Here is an 18,945-nt window from a genome sequence, read left to right as displayed (position 1 = left end):
ATCTCTCTCTCACACACACAAATCTCTCTCTCTCTCTCTCTCTCTCTCTCTCTCTCTCTCTCTTTCTCTCTCTCTCTCTCTCTCTCTCACACACACACACACACAAATAATGTGGAGAATGATAACGACTCCTCCACATTCGCAAGTGCACACACCCGTACACACATACTCACATAGACTCCATAATAAATTATATTTAAAAAAAACTGAACCAAAAATCTCTCAGTAAAGCCAAATCAATCGGCTTTTAAGATCATCACCTTTCTGTGTGGCTGGGGTTATTTACTTAAGTTTTTTTTTTAGTTCAGTTTAGTTTTTCAAGACAGATTTTCTCTGTGTAACAGCCCTGGCTGTCCTGGAATTCTTTGTAGACCAGGCTGGCCTCGAATTCAGAGATCTATCAGCCTCTGCCTCCTGAGTGCTGGGGTTAAAGGCGTGTGTGTCAATACACCCAGCTTAAGTATTTTCTAACTTAATTCTTTACCTATAAAAATGAGATAAAACCTTCACAGGTTTCCTGAGAAGTTAAGTACTTGCAACACATTTGAGACTTGTCAGTTGCACAATACTCAAGAGATTCTAGTGTGGGGCTGGAGAGTTGGCTTAGCAGTTGAATGCCGCTCTTCTGGAGGACCTGAGTTCCGTGCCTAGCATTCATGTAGGACAGCACACAACTGTCTGTAAACACCAGCTCTGAGGGATCCAATGCCCTCTTCTGGCCTCCTGGGCACTGTCCTCACGTGCACAAACACACGTGTACATACATATTTTAAAAAACAAAATGAATCTTCAAAAGAGATTTTAGCTGTTATTGTTGGTCTGTGAGTTTCTCCCAACTAGGAGGCAGAGAAACAGATTGGGCTCTGAGCTCCTCACATTTGCTCCCAGATCCTTAAGGAAGTTACAGGCAACTGCCCACATTGCTCAGGTCTCATACTTGTTCAGTGACCTTCAGACCAGGTTTTCTTTCCTAGGCTGCTCAGATTCTTCTGAAGATGTGGCTGGCATCTCAGGAAATCCTCTCTGGCTGCGGCCTTCCAACATACAGACAAAAATCCTTTATGTTGAATGGAAGAAGACACAACTAGGCTCACCTGGAAACAATAAGAAGATCGAGCTCCTGGTTCGGTATAATCATAATAAAAAAAAAATATCCAAGATTTCTAATGGTTTCAATAAGACATATGATTTTAATGACGTGGATTTTGCTCTTGGCATCAAGTCAGCTAAACTGCAAGACAGTGGTCAATATGAGCTGGAGATCACCAATCATAGTGGAAAAGTTTGCAGTAAGAAATTCCAGATTCTTGTATTTGGTGAGTTTTTAGCACTGCTCACTTTGCCCCAGTTTAAACTCAGTTTAAACTCAACTGATTCTTGTAGGACTTGTATTTCCAGAACCCTCTGACCAGAATCTCTGCTTCCAGATCGTGTTGAGAAGCCTCACCTGCGGGGCCAGTGGAAGGCCTGGGCTGAAGGGATGTGTCAACTGTCTCTGTACTGCTTGGTGCCCAGGGATGAAAATGTGAGCTATTCTTTGTACAGAGGGAGCAAGCTGATCTCAGAAATAAGGAACTTTACCCACCTGGTGAACAAGACTGAAGCCAGAAGCCTGCTCACATATACCTGCAATGTTAGCAACAAAGTCAGCTGGGAAAGTGACACCCTAAACATCACTCAGGGCTGTCAGAGTGCCCCTCAAAGTAAGTGGGGTCACTTTGGCTCACAGCAGGGACTCCACAACCAGACTCACATGAGACCCAGTATCAGGTCACATGGTCTTCTGGTGCAGTGCCTTGGGCCCTTCCTCAGCAGGCACTGGGCTTCTCAGAAACACAGGTCTGTCTTAGCCTGGGAGGATTTATATCTTTCGCTTCTACTGGAAACAGTAGCATAGTTTTCCCTCCTCATAGGGAATACCAAGTTGTTTAGTGACTTTTGTGATGTTATGAACATTAGCTTCCTAATTTGAGAGGTTGGAGACCCAATTTCTCCTGAGTGATGTCTTACCTCATGCTGGAGAGTTTTCTGGGAGGTAATAGCACTTATCATAGTAACTTTGTCAGTGGGGACAGCAGGAAAATGACAAGGAACCTAGTAGAGTTCTGCATTTATTGCTTATCCTGGGTTACCTGAGTTAAGGTTGTATTACCTTTTGTTAGATAAAGGTTTAATGTGATGTCAGCATGGGCACCAGGCAAACCAACCCAGTTTAAACTCAACTCAACCCACTCAACCCAACCCCTACCCAACCCAACCCAACTCAAACCACCCAAACTAACCCAACCCATCCAACCTAACCCAACCTAACCAATGCAACCAACCCAACCCTACACAACCCACCCCACCCCAACATGACCCAACCAACCCAACTCTCAGAGAGTCTTTCTTCTTAAATTTGCAGCAGAAATTATGTACAGCTCTCTACTTTGGGCTTGGGTTTCCACAGTGTTAAATTTAGGTTCATGTAGTGTATTTTCTTATCTTCGGGTTAGGCACATCTCTTTTCACAGAGGAGGAAAACACCGAAAGAACAGAAGGAATAGGTTCTCAGAACCTTTTCTCAGAGTACCCCTTGGATTCCCACAGGACTAGACCTGAAGTATTCCATGCCCCACATTCAGGATTTAGGTATACTGCCATTCATGTTAGGCAAAAGGACCACTGACTGGCATTGTCATGGGTGGAGCTGCCAAGGAAGTATAGCCCCACCATGACAGTGTCCTGTGGCAGTACTCTATCCAGTGGCCAATCTCAGAGCTTCCTTACTTCAGTGGGCGATCCCAAGTGAGTGCAGAGTTCCCAAATCCTTGGCAAGCAGCCCTAGCAAAATGCCCAATTCTTAGCTTCCAGAAACTCACTATTGAGGAAATAGGGAGCCACTCCAGTAGGAACCCAGAGCTAGGCATCCCTCCGTGGAACTACAGACTTGAACCAGACTAACTCAAAACATAGATACTGAAAGAGAAAATGGAGTCATAAACTAGCATTATAAAGAATCTCTCCACCAGTAAGTTTGCTTAAAAATATTGTTAGGCAGGCTGGAGAGATGGGTCAATGGCTAAGAGCTCTTCCATCGGTTCTGAGTTCAATTCCCAGCAACCACATGATGGCAGACCTGGTGCCCTCTTCTGGTCTGCAGCCATACAGGCAGGCAGAACATTGTATGTATAATAACTAAATAAATCTTTAAAAAATATTGTTAGGCAGAAGAGAGTGTTAGACAGATATGACACTGGTCGCTTACAGCTGCCCATTCATCTCTCTTTCCATATCAAAAGGAGCCTGCTTCTGCTGAGAGGTTTAGGGGAGATGGCCCCAGCTGACAGCTTCTCCTTAAACCCTCTGCCTTCAATCAGGAAAAGCACAGTTCTGCCAGGCAGCCAAGGTGACCGTGGTTAACAGCTGCCCCGGAAAAGCAGCTCTGGCCCATCTTGAGATAACTAAAAATATCTTTTCATCATAAATGTCCCCAAGCAACCAAACTTGCAGTTTCTGTCTCTGTAAAACATGCTTAACTGCTCAAAGTTTCTGGGACCCTAAAAGAGATTTACAGAGGAAAACCTGAGTAAAAATGCCATGTTATAGTTAGAACCCATATAAAATGTAAAGAATCTGTTTGCAGCCAGCTCCCCTTTGTGCCTTAGCCAGAACTGGTCTCACCCTGTTATATAAGATTTTTTTCCTTTAAAAAAAGGAAAAGAAAAAAAAGAAAAGAAAAGGAAATTTACAGCAAAATGGGGCAACAAGACTAAATGATTCACAGGTTGAAAAGGAACAAAAAAGAGTGAGGCCAAGTGTAGTAACAGGAACACTGGTGTGGGCGCCTAGACCATCATTGCTTCATCATTTTTTTTTATGTGATCTCAAGCAGATACTGATTAACTTCTGTTAGTTTCCATTTTTCAGTTGGGTAAATGGGCATGATGATAAGAGGTGCCTTCATGATCAAGTGAGATGCTTGTGAAAAACTCATTAGTGGATACCTGTAATGCAGAATTCTTTACCGTTCTCTTCTTGTTGGCTGTATTATATAACAGGGTCCACGTGAAACACAAATATAGAAGTTTTGATGAGGAAGGGCAGTGAGGGCAGAAAAACCAGGAGGGAGAAATGGAAAGCTTATAGCAGTAGGTGTGTGGTGAGTATTTGCTGACTTAAAAACAGTAGATAGATGTAACAGTTGCTTTGCAAGATGTTTTACAGGTACCAGATCATGCAATTAGCCCCTAGAAGGAGAAAACGTTATCTCCTTTTTTTGTTTTTGAGGTAAGAAAATTGCCTCAGAGAGGTAAGACAGTAGCACAGGTCCTCTGGATCAGTCTGTCACCCAACTGAGGAGGGACAATAGGGTAATGAATTTATGGGATGTGAGGAGCCTGGCCACATGAGAAAGGACAGTGGGTTTGGGGATAGTTCTTGAAGCTAACGTATGAGGACGTGAGGGCTCAGTCTTCCTTCCTTCTGTGTCCCTCAGAGTTCAGTTTTCTGCCCTTTGTGGTGATCATCGTTATTCTAGTCATATTACTTCTCGGTGCCATCACTTGCTTCTGCGTGTGGGATAAGAAGAGAAAGTCACGTAAGTAGGAGACCCCTGATGGAGTGCTGTTGCGTGAGACATCAGGTCCAGTGGGTTGAGCCTGTGTCCATGGGAAACACTCTACACAGCTTCTCCTTTCCTGGCAGAGGTGTTGGGATATTTGTGAATATGGGTCGGGGAGGGCAGCTAACAACTGTAGCCTCCTATTCACACTAGCTGTGGACCATATTTATAGCATGGTCCCCAATGCCCCAATGTACTGGTTTATCTAAGGTGCTGGCTTTGGTTGGTGACTTCCCAGTTTGGTGGAAGATGGTTGTCAAGGGAGGGGTAAAGGCTCTACTGTGCTCTTTAGGTATCCTGGCAAGGTAACCTGCCTGTTTTCTGCAGCCACTCTTAAGATCTTTACTATCCTCAGTAGAGGTGTGACTTGTAAAGTAGAAGCCTGGACAGCAAACTTTCCTGGTGTTTCTGAAATTCTAGACTTTATATTTTCTTCACACAGAGTCCAGCCCTAAGGAATTTTCAACAATATATGAATATGTCAAGGCCCCACAAGGCAGGAGGAATCAAGTAGGACATTCTGGGGCCTCAGGATCTCCTTCATCTGTCCAGGAAAATGGAAGGGGACAAAGGGAACCGAACAGGTGTCATTTCGAGGTGATCTTCAGCCCTCTTCTATCTTTCTTTTCTCTCTACCTGTTTCCTGGCTCTGCCCAAAGAGAAAAAGGGGGAAAGAAATGCAGCAGAGAAAATGAAAACGAGGCAGAAGGGGCATCATTTTGCTGAACTGTATCTGCTCAGAAGGGATTGAACTCAGCAGACATCAATGGCAGAGGGCAGAATGTGTCGACTACTGCCTTCCCAGACTGCCCTCTGATGTCATCCTCATTTCAGCTCAGTATTACCAGCTGGGCTCAATGCCAGGATAAGAGCAACCTCCTTCTGTTTATTGCCTGGTCCTCTCATGGAGATTAGAAGATAGGAGTTCTCTCTTGTGGGCCTCTTAATCCCTGCCCGGGCTGGGGAGCATGAGCAGCCAGAGTGTAAGAGTTTTGGAGGTTCCTCAGTAGTCTGTGTTCAAAGCCTGTTGCGTAGAAGCCCAAGCATGGCTAAAGTAGCAGAGAAGGCAATTGGTTTGGTACAGAGTAGGCAAACCTGAAGGCTCGACTGTGAAGACCTGTCTCTTCCCAGCTCTCTTCAGGACCTAGATCAGAAGATCTAGTTGGGTAGGAACGTAGAGGAGAAGGAAACTTCAGAGGGCCTGCATGTGCTCTCAGTACTGTATTTCAGGATGTGGTGACGGCTTAGGGGGAAGGTGCAGATGAGTCAGGTGGGGTTGGTGGCAGTGGAAGTGGAGGGGAAGGACTTTCCTCTCACTCCATGTCTACTGCTAGGCGGAGGGAGACACGTGGGCTCTTCTCTTCTGTCACAGAACAGCTTCTTTCTGGTCTGAGAGAAGCTCTGTTTGCCTTCTTCCTCGTGCTAGCAGTGGGATGCTGGACTGGAAACTAAAGAAGATTGATTTCCCCACTGCTATTATGTCTTAGGACACGTGTATCTACCTGTAGCCACAAGATGCCCAAATGTTTATAAAAAATTACCCTCCTCATTACTCCAGATGAAGATGATGTTAGACTAGTAAAATAAGGGGGCGGTAGGAAGAAATGCCTCTTGGGGACTCAGGCTGTTGCTGTTGACCATCTTTTGACATGAGGTTCCTCCTTGCCTGACCTCACCCCGGCCTGGTGTCTTTTCACTGTCTCCGGGTTTTGGTTTGAAAGCCTCCATCCCAAATTTCATGTGGCTTCCCCTTAGGTCACAGATTCAACCTTTCTGGAGACCAGTCACATGGGTGTGGACAGAAGAGAAAAGCAACAAACTCCTGTTGACTTTCTACTGCTGAGAATGGCTGATGTTTTTCTGTTTCTCAACCTCTTACTTCTGGAGAGCTCAGCTACTGAACTCTCGTAGCCTTGCTGACCCCATGAAAGCCCCACTTGGCACTGTGTTCTTGGAGACATGTAGGATGGGATACCTCCATCTGTAATTGCCTGTGGAGCAGCCATGAGGGGAGGGAAAGAAGGAAGGATGGGCTATGTGCTCTCTGAGACCGGGCTTTCACTCTGCATTGTTACTTCTCTGGGGTTGGATTGAGGCCCTGGGTAAGCTGACCATGAAGCCTGGATCTAGAGAGGAGCCTTAAGACAGTCACATTGTTAAAATGTTTGGGCGGGCCCTCTGAATTTCAATGTCTTGAAGACCCTAGCACTCTACCCACTGTCATTGGTTGTGTTGGCAAAAAAGCCAGCAAAGTCAAGAAGGGAGTTTTACGTTATTAAAGGGAAAGAAAGAGACAGGAAACCTGTCAGGTTGTTGACTCCTGGGTGGCTCCTTGCTGCTGGTCTGCTCCAAGTCATTCTTCTTCCCATCTCTCCTATTCTGATGTTTGATGATAAGACTTTCCCAGTTTGTACCTCACTCCTCCTAGAAACCACTTCTTTGTGATGTTTCTCACTGCTTAATTTAAACCCAGACAGAGACCAGTACATGTCCCATCACTCTTCTGTACAGGAGCAGATGCCGGAGCAGAAACCCTCTGGAGATGGAGGCACCATCTACTCAATGGTCCAGTACAAGGTACCCCTCTGGCCTCTCTAATCCATCCCATTCCAGTATATGGGAATTCCCAAGCCTCACTTAAAGCACACCGTTGAAGGGAGAATGGGACATTGGTGTTCCTTAGGGACCGGAAGACAGCCACAGGTGCTCTAACACAGTGTTTGAAATGATGAACATGTTCAGAGTGTCTTGGCAGTGATTTTTTTCATTTTTTTATTTGAATTAGAGACAAGATTGTTTTACATGACAATCCCAGTTCTCTTCTCCCTCCCTTCCTCCCTTACTAGCCCCCCCAACTAAACCCTACCTATCTTATATCCTTTCTTCTAATCTACACCTGACTCAAACTTTCTGCTCCCTCATGACCTCTGCATCCTTCCTCTTCTTCCCTTCTCACTCTCATAGCTCCCTCCCCTCTCTTCCCATGTTCTCAATTTGCTCAGGGGATGGTGACCTTTCCCCCTTCTCCAGGGGACAATATTTGTCTCTTTTAGGGTCCTTCTTGTTTACTAGTTTCTCTGGCAGTGTGGATTGTAGGCTGGTAATCCTTACTCTATGTCTAAAATCCACATATGAGTGAGTACATATCATGTTTGTCTTTTTGTGATTGGGTTACCTCACTCAGAATGGTTTCTTCTAGTTCCATCCATTTTCCTGAAAATTTTGAGATTCCATTGTTTTTTTTTCCTGCTGAGTAGTACTCCATTGTGTAAATGTACCACATTTTCTCTATCCATTCTTCGGTTGAGGGGCATCTGGGCTGCTTCCAGTTTCTGGCTATTACAAATAGTGCTGCTATGAACATAGTTGAACAGATGTCCTTGTTGTATGAATGTGCTTCTTTTGGGTATATTTGGCAGTGATTTTCATTCACAGCTAGCAGAAGTGTAGACTAGGTTGTCTTCAGGAGAACAAACTCCGTTACAGGATTCATCTTATATTTTTCCTCTGATTCTAAGAACCGGAGTCCTTGTAATAATTATTCTAATGGTACCATTAATCATTATCTTTATTAAGGAAAGAATAGATGTGTATTAGTCTTACTAAATCTTATTTAGACTTAACAATAATGACCATTTTCTTAATAAATTTTACTTGACAGCCTTAGAAAGTTTACAGATGAGGAAACCAAGACTCAGGTTAACTAATGTGTTCAAGGTCACACAGCTGAGTAGTGATACAGTTGAGCCAGTTTCTCAATTTCCATCCTACCTCTTCCTGGAATGCCTCTAACTTCAGACAACTTGAAAGTTCATGCATGAATTACTAAGTTATTCTCTAATATTGACAGATGATAGGACTTCATTGATAACCAGGGTCAGGTGTTCTCTTCCAAGGGAAAATGCTTGGTGATGGACAGCTGTGAAAAGTTTCCAATTAAAACCTTCTCTTCCTATCTTCTCTTCTCCTCTCCTCTTCTCTCCCATTTACTTTCTGAGGACCATGTCCAGGAACAGCAGTACCCGCTGGTGATTGACAAAGTTGTATCACAAAGAAATCTATCCCAAGAGTGACTGGTATCTGTCGGCTCACTGGTTTTAGCCGCACTGGGCTTGACAGAGAACAATTTTAATAAACCCAAGGAAGAACTCAGGATACTGAGTGAGAATGAGATTGCTCCTCTGGCTTATCTTACTGAGGAGATAGTTGTCTGCCCTGATGAACATGCATTTCCGGTCTAGAGAAGGAGGTTTTACCAATGGGAGCCATTGAACTCCCTGTTAAGGAAATCTTGGAAAATTTTGGACTTGAATTCTGCACATCTATTGTGTACTGGGATCGTCTTCTCCTTCTTCTCTTCTTCTTCCTTCTCTTCCTTCCTTCCTTCCTCCTCCTCTTCCTTATTCTTTCTCTTCCCCTCCTCCTTGTGAATCTGTAACCTTGTGTGTGGCAGAAAAATATTCCTATCTTTTTAGGAATAACATAGGGTTAGGAAAGAAAGAATATAGATAAAATAAGTGCACAACAAATAGTGATAATTGTTACTAACAGAAACAATGGAACTAATTAGTGTCAGGCCCTACCCTCCAGCTAACTCCAGGCTTCTTCTCATTGACACAGAGCTTACATTTAGTCAGAGTTGAGGCAAAGGGTTATGCTGGATCTTTGTTTATGGAATACTTTTTATTTTCCCTTATTAGCCTTCTGATTCCACACCACAAGAAACGTGCACACTTTATTCAGTAATCCAGCCTTCCAGGAAGGTAAGAATCTATTCCTCTGGAGAGTTTTGTTGAACAGATGTATGTCTTGCACGTGTGTACTATACTGTGTTTGCAGGTGTGTGTTTGCAGAGCATGTGTGTATACCCCAGTGAGCTGTCTTCCATTCTGTGCAACTGAGTAGCTTCTGTTAAATGATTATATCTAAATGCTAAGAGCCTAATAAGGAGAAATGCCTTTCCAGTTCTGCCTGTGAAAAAAAAAAGCAGTTCTGAGATGCAGAGAACAGTGGATTGTAGGATCTTCTTAGACTTTTTGTGGTGGATAAAGGGCAGGGACAGAAGTCAGGACGGAAGGATCTCAGGATCGCTCCTAGGATAACTGAGGTTATGGTGAGAGCTACTGGAGGGGTTTCCAAGGTAGAGGCTTGCTGCCTATAGCTGAAGGCATCAACTAGGAATATTAACATTCAAAGACTAAAGGTTCTAGGCAGCCCTGCTGGACTGAAACAGCCATCATTACCCACTCAAGGCCAACTCCAATCTCAGCTCTCAACATGTCTGGAAACACAGAGTTGTGTGTCCTGGGGCTCATGCTTAGCCATTTAACAGTTATGGAAGGGAATAGGAAGAATGGCGCTCTCATGGCTGGAATCACAGAGTAGAGCTACAAGCTATAACTCAGCAGAATGGAGAGTTAGAATTCCACCAAACTGGAGGTCTGTGCAGGTTAGGGGCTGTGGTTTAAAGGGGTTTAGGACAAGTTTGCTAATTTCATTCATTTTCTTCCAAACCAATCAGTCATCCACTTGGATTCCACTGTGAGACATGTTTATTTTTTAACCACATGCTGTAATATAAGCACATGTAAATGCTCTCAGGTACTGTGACACTGTTTGGTGTTATATTATAAAAATCTTGGGACTGAAGAGATTGGCCAAGTATGTAAGAGCACCTGCTGTACAAGCCTAATGACCTGAGTTTGAGCTCCAGAACCCATGGTGGAAAGAGAGATCTGATTCCTAAAAGGTTGTCCTCTGGCCTGTCCATGCACACTGCTGCACACAAGCCATACATACATCATACACACAATAATAAAAAGTTCTACATACAACTGAAAATATAACTAATGATTCACAAAACCACTGTGTTTTTGGTATGTGCTAAGGTTAGCACACATGTATGTCCCAGAGCTGTTTATGTTAGAGGAGGGTGTACTGACATGATGCATGGGTTCAGGTGGTATTTATATTAGGATTGTCCTATTTGTGGACACTAGGATTGTGTGGTTGTGGATTGGGGGGCTGTGTGGGTACAGATACTAAATTCTGACTTTAGCTTATGAGAACACATCATAGGCCAGGATGTATTGTACTTCTCTGGGTACCATTAAGAACCACACATTGAATCATGGCTGAAGGGCTTTCTCTTTGGGATCTTGCATGTGAGTCAGGAGCAAGACATCTCTTATGTTAAACTTACACCTTCTTAACCCTCATTTTTTCAGTCTGGATCCAAGAAGAGGAACCGGAACCCATCCTCAAATTTCACTGTGTATGAAGAGGTAAGATTCTGGAAATCTCTTTCCAGTGGGTTTAAGGTCTGTGGACTCCCAGGACTCAGTCAAGAAGATACACTTATAACAAGGTCATCCATACAGTCCCAGGGATGCTGGGATTTTAGGGGTCCTGCTGAAAGACACTGAGGTCCCAGAAGACCAAAGGTCTAACTCAAGGTCATATCATATGTTCAAAGGCTGGGAGGCTTGGGTTCTAAACTAGGGCTGTCTCCAAGCTAGTTCCCTGGCTATGTGTTAATGTTGATGGATGTATGTGGGGTATACAAAGAGGATCAGAGAATGGAAAATAAATGATTCCAAATTATTTCCTAAAATTAGTAAGTCATTGGGAACAATTCCAGAATGTGGGTGTTCTCAGACTTCTGTGGAAGACATTGTTCAAAAGTGACACTGAGTCTGGTAGCTAACTGATGCCCATTAGGTCTACAGGAAGAAGGGAAGAGAGACATAACATTTATTAGGGTTTTTCCTAAGCTATAAGGCAAATTGCCAGTGCCTGTGCATAAACTACCTCATTTAATCTTCACAGAATGTTGTAAGGTAGGCATAGTGTAACCATAACCTTCATTTGTTCTTTTCAGTGCTAAGGATAGAACCCAAGGCCTTGGGTATGATAAACAAGTACTCTACCACTGAGTTATAGTCCTGCCTTCATGCTTTATATCCAGAGAAATGAAGGCACAGAGAACACCCTAAGTACTAGCCTCAGAAACAAAACACCCAGGTCTAATAGAAATTGTTGTTAGTCAAAAGGAAGAGGCTGTGTGGTTGCCTATGGGGATGGCAAGTGGCAGTCTAACCATTAAGCCAACTTGACAGTCCAGAGTTGCAGAGTAGACTGTATGGGCCAAGGCAAGCTGGGGGCCACGAAGAAGCATGGAGTAGTTAAAAAAAGCACCGGGACTGAGGGGAAGAATGGATCCAAGTCCCACTTTCACCCACACTAATCACTGGCCTCAAGGAATGGGTTATATATACCACTCTGATATTGTTTTATTAGTCTGAAATGTGGGGATGGTAGACCACACCCTAGAAGATTATTTTAAGGATAGTCCAGAGTGAAGGTTTGAAGTGTCTCCCCTTTCTTTGCAGGTTGGACAGCAATACCTTAAAGCCAGAAACCCTGCCAGACTGAGCCGCAGAGAGCTAGAGAACTTTGATGTTTATTCCTAGTCGCTGCAAGTGTTCTCATCCTGGGTTACACATCAGCCTTGACTTTTGAAGGGAACACAGCAGATGATGATGATGTCATCTGAGTCTGGAACAGCTCCTAGGCTGAGAGGATGTAGAAGTTTATTCATGGTTTATATCTTATTTTGTCTTTTTATTTTTATTTTTTAAAATTAGACAAGATCTGACATAGTAGCCAAGGATGACCTTAAACTTTTGACTTCCCTTCCTATACTTCCCAAATTCTGGGATCACAGAGGCATGTACCACTATATATGGCCACCAAACAATTTTTAACAGCCACCATAAGATCAAGGTTGTTAAAAATCTCCCAAGTTTACAGACCAGACAAGAACAGGTAGAGAGGTTGTTCTGGCTACACTCTGAGATGCTGTAATCCATACGGTGCTGTAGAAATGTGGGGTAGAGGAAGATTCCTTTCTTATGGTTCTCTAAGTTGTTATCCCCTACTCTGACACATTGATATGGGATGCTTGCATTCTAGACCCGTCCCCTGCTCACAATGAGAGATGGCGACTCCAAGGAAGAGGAAACACAGTTCCTCTTTGAGGCTGTGCTATCTGGCTATGAGCTAGCTGGCAGCTCTTCACTCAAACTTGGGGAACCCCTGGTCATCCACATCTTTATCTCTGGCCGGTTGTTCACAAGGAATAGTGGGAAGAACTGAGAGTAGATGGTGCAATTCACGCAGGTCTCTGGACAGAAGAATCCCAGAGCATGCACCATCCCGCTAACAGGTGCTTAAGATCAGTATTGCCCACAGTGTGATGGCTGGTTTACAAATTCCCATCACTAGAAACTCAGAGTTCTGAGGGGTGTTCTCTGTGATACTCTTGGATACCGTGGTACCCAAGTTGAGTGCTGAGAAGTTCTCCCCATGATACACCTTGGAGGGAGGGCTGAAATAATTGATTGCTGAAGATGAAGCAATTGGGTACCACACGCCATGCTATCCGTCTTCAGGCTAGCTCCTTTAGCAATGCAGGGTGGCGGGGGCAGGCCTGAGGGGCTAGATGAGCTCAGGAAAGCAGCAAGTATGAGCTAAGAGAGGACTTACTCAGAAGCTCCAACAAGGGGCTCAACTCAGAATTTAGTTCTTTTTTTTCCCTGCCTCTGCTGGAATTAAAGGCACACACCACCACACTGGGCTTGGAGTCTTGTTCTTCAAGAGTCTCATCCTGCACTTATCATGGGAGTTTGGCATGAAACTTTGCTCTTGCACAGAGGCAGCGTCGACCCTTTGCCTCCATTAAACTGATGAACTTCTCTATACTCAGCATGTGTGGGTCATTGATTAACATTCATTCATTCATTGTTTACATTCTGCTGGAGGTGAGGCTGACTTTCTGGCTAGCTGTCAGTCTTGTTCACATATAGATAGCAGAGAGTCAGAAACCTGGGTCTATTTAGCCTCATAAAGGACAGCCAAGTCCTGGGCTTGGGTTTGCTTGGGCTTTGCCTGATCCCTCTTTCCTGAACTTGCCTAGCAGGCTGGCTTCCCCTTAGATAGAAGCACAGACAGAGCATGTTGTAAAGAAAGTGCCAAGGGAGGAATATATTTAAAAGGAGCCTGTGGTCTTCAGACTTAGTAGACTTCCTAGTGGATGCCTTACCCTCTCCATGGAACAGATGGGAGGAGGGCGGGTGGAGGGTTTGGGAGGAAAGGAAGGAGGGGGAACTGGGATTGGAATGTAAAAAATTAATAAAAAATGAACAACACCCCCAAAACAAACAAATAAACAAAAAGAGTCTGTGGCCTTGAGGCAGATATTGGGAGTTGAGTCAAGGAGCTTGGTGAACAGAGACAGTAAGAAATGATTGAGAGAAGGCTCAGTGTTCAAGAGCATTTGCTCTTCCAGAAGGCTCAGGTTCAGTTCCCAGCACCCTTATCAGATGGCTCACAACAACCTGTAATTCCTTCTCTGGATAATCCAGTGCTCTCTTTGGACCTCCACAGGTACTATATGCATGTGGTGTACACACATACATGCGGGCAAAATGCTCATACAATAATATAAAATAAATCTTAAAAATGATGGAGTAAGAACAGTCTAGGTGAACACTGAATATACTACCACTGATTTCTTTCTTCTACAATAATAGTAAGAAATAATAGTAGTGTGTATTGGGGTTGCATGGCATGCATGTGGAGGTCAGAGGACAACTTTGCAGAATTGGTTCTCTCTTTTGACATTTTCATGAGTTCTGGGCATGAAACTCAGGTCTCCAGGCTGTGCAGCAAGGACTTAAACCCACCAAGCCATCTTACCAACACTATCACTGGTTTCTTCTGACTTTTCAAGTGTCATGGGCTGTGTAGCTCTTGGGAGCAGAAGAAACTCTAAAGCTTTTTGGAAGGCTGGGTTGCAGAGTGTGCTGTGTGTATCACCACCATATTGTATGTCTGATTGCTGAGCTCTTGTAGTAATGCCTCACAAAGACAATAACACATACAACTAATTAATGAACAGTCAGTAGTTTAGACCTCTGTCAGAAGCCAGCCTTGGCGACCCCCCATGCCTAGCTAGCCGCCAGCTAGTCTAGCATCCCACCCCTCAGGTTCCGGAACCTGGCCTGAGAAGCAACTAACACCTATTCCTTCCCCCACTTTCTTAGTTAGTGCTTGAGATAAACACAGGAGATTCTGGATACTTGCCTGAGAGCAATTAACATTCATTCCTCCCCCACCTCCTTTTTCTCTGCTTCCCCCTTTTTCTTTAAAAAGCCCCTTGGTTTCAATAAACTCAGACCTTGACAAGACAAAAATCGCTTGGTCTCGCTTTTCTTTTCCGCCCATTATTTTCAGGCTTGATCCACCTCGGACCCACAAATTACTAGAGCCCCGCGGGCTGGGGCAGACCTCGAGTATGAGTCATAGTCTGGTGCCTAGGAGCAGGGTTTGGGACAGAGATGGTGATACACTGTAGCTCTTGTTTGAATCCATCTGCTGGGGAGATAGCTCAGTTGGAAAAGTACCTACCACAAATGCATGGAAACCTGGGTTTGGATCCCCACCAGCCACTTAAAAAGCTGGGCATGTCAGTGCACATGTATAATCCCACTGATGTGATGGGGAGAGGGCATATGGGGTATGGGAGATAGGAGATGGGAGATAGTAAGAGAGATGTATCCTTGAATCTCATTGGCCAGCCAGTCAGGACAAATTGGTAAGCCTCTGCAGGTACTTGCAGATATCCTAGCACACAAACACACACACAGACACACACAGACACACAGACACACACACACACACACACACACACACACACACACACACACACACACACACACAATTAAAACAGGATAAATATTTACAAAGGGATTAGCAAAACATTAATTCATAAGTATTTTTTAAAAATCAAACAATACAAAAATATTCACTAAAAAGTCTCCTCAATTTAAGATTCTTAGTCCCTCCTCTAGGGGGAAGTCATTGATTTTGTATTTCCATTTATGACTTTGCCATGCCTACATAGGCATGTAACACACTATATATTGTTCTGGACTTTGTTCTTCACAGTCAACAATGTATTCCACATAGCATATTAGTCTTTGCTTTCTTTACAAGTTTGCCACTGCTTGGGAATATACCATGTATTTAACCAGAGTCTCACTAAATGGTAATTTCCCACTTTCTACTTTAACTAATACTACACTGAGCATTGTTTCACATAGACCTGTGCACCCATGTGTAAAAATACCTTCTGGGTTCATTGTCGGGGGGTGGGGGTGGGGGTGGGTGCTGCTTAGAAGATGGTGTGAAGGATGGTCAGTTCTGGTCTCCTTCGTCAACATTTGACCAGAAGAAACCCTATGTGAGTAGTCTTTTGGGGATGCCCTGTTCTGGAATGTTCTGCATACGACACTATCATAATTGTGTATCTGATTGCTGAGCTTTTGCCATGATGCTACACAAAGACACCTGCAAGGAGCCGACAACTTGGATGTCATAGTTAGTGTTCTATTGCTGTGAAGAGACATCATGACCATGGCAACTATTGTCAGAGAAAGTATTAAACTGGGGCTGGCTTACAGTTTGAAAGGTTTAATCCATTATCATCGTGATGGGGAGGATGGTGGCATATAAACAGACATGGTGCTGAAGAAGAAGCTGAGAGTTCTATGTCTTGATCCGCAGGCAGCAGGAAGAGAAAGCCACTGAGCCTGGCTTGACTTTTGAAACCTTAAAGCCCACCCCTCAGTGACACACTTCCTCCAACAAGGCCACACCTCCTAATCCTTCTCAAGTAGTACCACTCCCTGATAAGTAAGTATTCAAGTAAATGAACCTATGGGGACCATTCTTAGTCAAACCACCCCACATTCCACTCTCTGGCCCCCACAGACTTACGGCCACATTATAATGCAAAATGCATTTAGCCCAACTTCAAATGTCCCCATAGTCTATCACATTCTCAACACTGTTTAAAAGTCCAAGGTTCCAAGTCTCTTCTGAGACTTAGGACAATCTCTTAACGGTAACCCTCTGTAAAGTCAAAAGTCAAAAAGCAAATCACATAGTTTCAAAATACAACGGCACAGAACACACACAAGCATCCCAAAAGGGAGGAAAGGAAGCACCGTGAGGAAATACTGGAGCAAAACAAGAATGAAAACCAGCAGGGTGGATTCCAAATTCCGTGCCTCCATATCTGATGTCAAAGTGCCCCTCAGATCTCCAACTCCTTTCAGCTCTGTTGACGGCCACACACTTGTCTCACTTGGGCTGGTTCCACACTAGTCTGCAGCTCTTCTTGCAGGTATCCCAGGCTCTGGCACCTCCAACATCTTGTGGTCTCCAAGGCATTCCAGGTTTTATACTCACAGCTTCATGTCCTCCATGTAGGGTTACCTCTGACACACACCTGGCCTCAGTGACTTTCCTTAGCTATGGAGGGAGATTCTTCCCTTCTGAAACTTCCTGGGCTGGATCCTCACAGTTCAAATCACCCTAGGCAGTGTTTTCCATGCACCTACTAATATGGCCCATTAAGTCCTGATTAAAGCATTCAACTGTTTTTCTAGTCCAGAGCCCCAAAGTCTTCCATAGTGCTCAAACAATTAGCATAGTCAGGCCTGTCACAGCAATACCCCACTCTCTGGTATCAGCTTATATCTTTGTCAGTGTTCTATTGCTCTGAAGAGACACCATGACCAAGGCAACTCATAAAAAAATCATTTAATTGGGGCTTGCTTACAGTTTCAGAGGTTAATAAAGTACCTTGCATTTCAGAGGCTACCACTGAGTGATCCTAGTCTCTTTCCTGAGCTGGAAGAAAAAGGGCAAATATTTATGCAATAATTTAGATAGAAGAGGTTAGGTTCCAACTGAACCTTAGTCCCTATAGGTCCAAGGGTTCTAACAACCTCTTTGTCTCCTGGAGAATATAGAGCAAATACTCTAGAGAGAAGATGAAACCTGAACTGATGATGGTGGGGGAGGAAGAGGGAATAGGAGTCATGATATTGTCCACAGTTACGTGTTAGAAAATGATTAAAATAGGTTTGAGAAGTTCCTTACCCAAATTCTGAAGACAGTTGATAAATTCTGTCAGGAACATAGCTGAGATTGGTTTCTACCCACTGGAGGTTAGGGTGGGGATGCTATGTAGACCTACATATGGTGGCTTGTAGCCATTTTAAATGTCAGAGCAAAGACCCATCAATATTCATGGTTTTAAGTTTGAACAGTTTTGACCCAAAGAACTAGGCTGGAGAAGAAAGCAGCTCTGAAAAATTGTAAATTACACAGATTTGTTCCCAAGGCCAACATCGAAATCCATAAGCATTACACAGTGGGCTTGAGGTCAGGAGGAGGCATGATGAGCTAACTTGTATATCTGAACAGGTGTTTTCTGAGTCCATCCTGTCTTCTGCTTCTTGATCCTCTGCCTTGACAGGGTCCTGCTGTATAGCTCAGTTGGCCTAGAACTGGGAATTCTCCTGTTTCAGCTACCTAAGGGTATGCCACCATACCTGGTGGTGTCCACCTTTTAAAGCCCACTTCAACTTTCTTTTCCTGAAGTCTTACCTGTTAGAGCAGTGACATCTGTTCTGTACCCCAGTGGAGTGACACCTAGTCTATTCCCTCAGTGCAGTGACAGCTGCTCTATCCCTCAGTGCAGTGGCACCTACTCTATTCCCCAGTGGCTTTGACAGCTACTCTATTCTCCAGCATAGTGACACTTTATTCCCTCAGTGCAGTGACATCTGTTCTATCCCTCAGTGCACTGACAGCTGCTCTGTTTCTCAGTGCAGTGACATCTGTTACTCCTAGCATCTGAAAAACACTTGGAATTTCACAGTTTATAAAGTATGTAGTGTTCTTCCCCCCCCCCTTCTCCCACTGACAGATTTGACTCTAACATCCTCTATCAAATGACAGATACAATGACAAATTCTCAGGGTCAGGGTGCTGAATCCGCATAGTGCTCAAGCCAATCATGGGTGAATAAAAACTTTTTTTTGAGACAAGGTTTCTCTGTGTAGATCAGGCTGGCCTCAAACTCAAGAGATCTGCCTGCCTCTGCCCACTGAGTGCTGGGATTAAAGGTATGCGACATCACCACCTGGCTAAAAGAGGCATCTAATAAACATTGCTGACTCCATCATTAATTACAGTAAGTAGCATGTTTGGAATTAGAGTTTAAATAATTCTTTTTGAGTGTTTACAGAGGGTAGGTGAAATTGGGGAGGTAGAGTCAAAGGCAAAAGTGTTATTCAATGGAAATGAGAATGGAGTAGTCAGATAGACTCAGAGCAAGAATAATTGTTGGGGTGTATTTAAGAAAAAAGAACTTCTTAAAACTTATAAATACCTTTAGCAAAGGGGCAAGATACAACTTTGTTTTA

General features: G+C 43.9%; 1 protein-coding gene across 1 annotated transcript in view; it reads left to right on the top strand.

Annotated features, from left to right (window-relative positions):
- The window catches only part of Cd244 (CD244 molecule), a 29,956-nt gene extending 17,881 nt beyond the window's left edge, over positions 1-12,075 (top strand). The window contains exons 2-9 of the mRNA XM_035445341.1: positions 975-1,316; positions 1,428-1,703; positions 4,478-4,579; positions 5,046-5,187; positions 7,081-7,180; positions 9,304-9,366; positions 10,831-10,887; positions 11,995-12,075. Coding sequence (XP_035301232.1) covers positions 975-1,316; positions 1,428-1,703; positions 4,478-4,579; positions 5,046-5,187; positions 7,081-7,180; positions 9,304-9,366; positions 10,831-10,887; positions 11,995-12,075 — 1,163 coding nt within the window. The remainder of the gene's footprint in view (positions 1-974; positions 1,317-1,427; positions 1,704-4,477; positions 4,580-5,045; positions 5,188-7,080; positions 7,181-9,303; positions 9,367-10,830; positions 10,888-11,994) is intronic.
- The last annotated feature ends 6,870 nt before the right edge of the window (positions 12,076-18,945 follow it).

This window comes from Cricetulus griseus, chromosome 5, assembly GCF_003668045.3.
Source record: "Cricetulus griseus strain 17A/GY chromosome 5, alternate assembly CriGri-PICRH-1.0, whole genome shotgun sequence".
Lineage (NCBI taxonomy): Eukaryota > Metazoa > Chordata > Mammalia > Rodentia > Cricetidae > Cricetulus > Cricetulus griseus.
The sequence above is the reverse complement of the archived record's forward strand: the minus strand, read 5'-3'. Positions and strand labels throughout refer to the sequence as shown.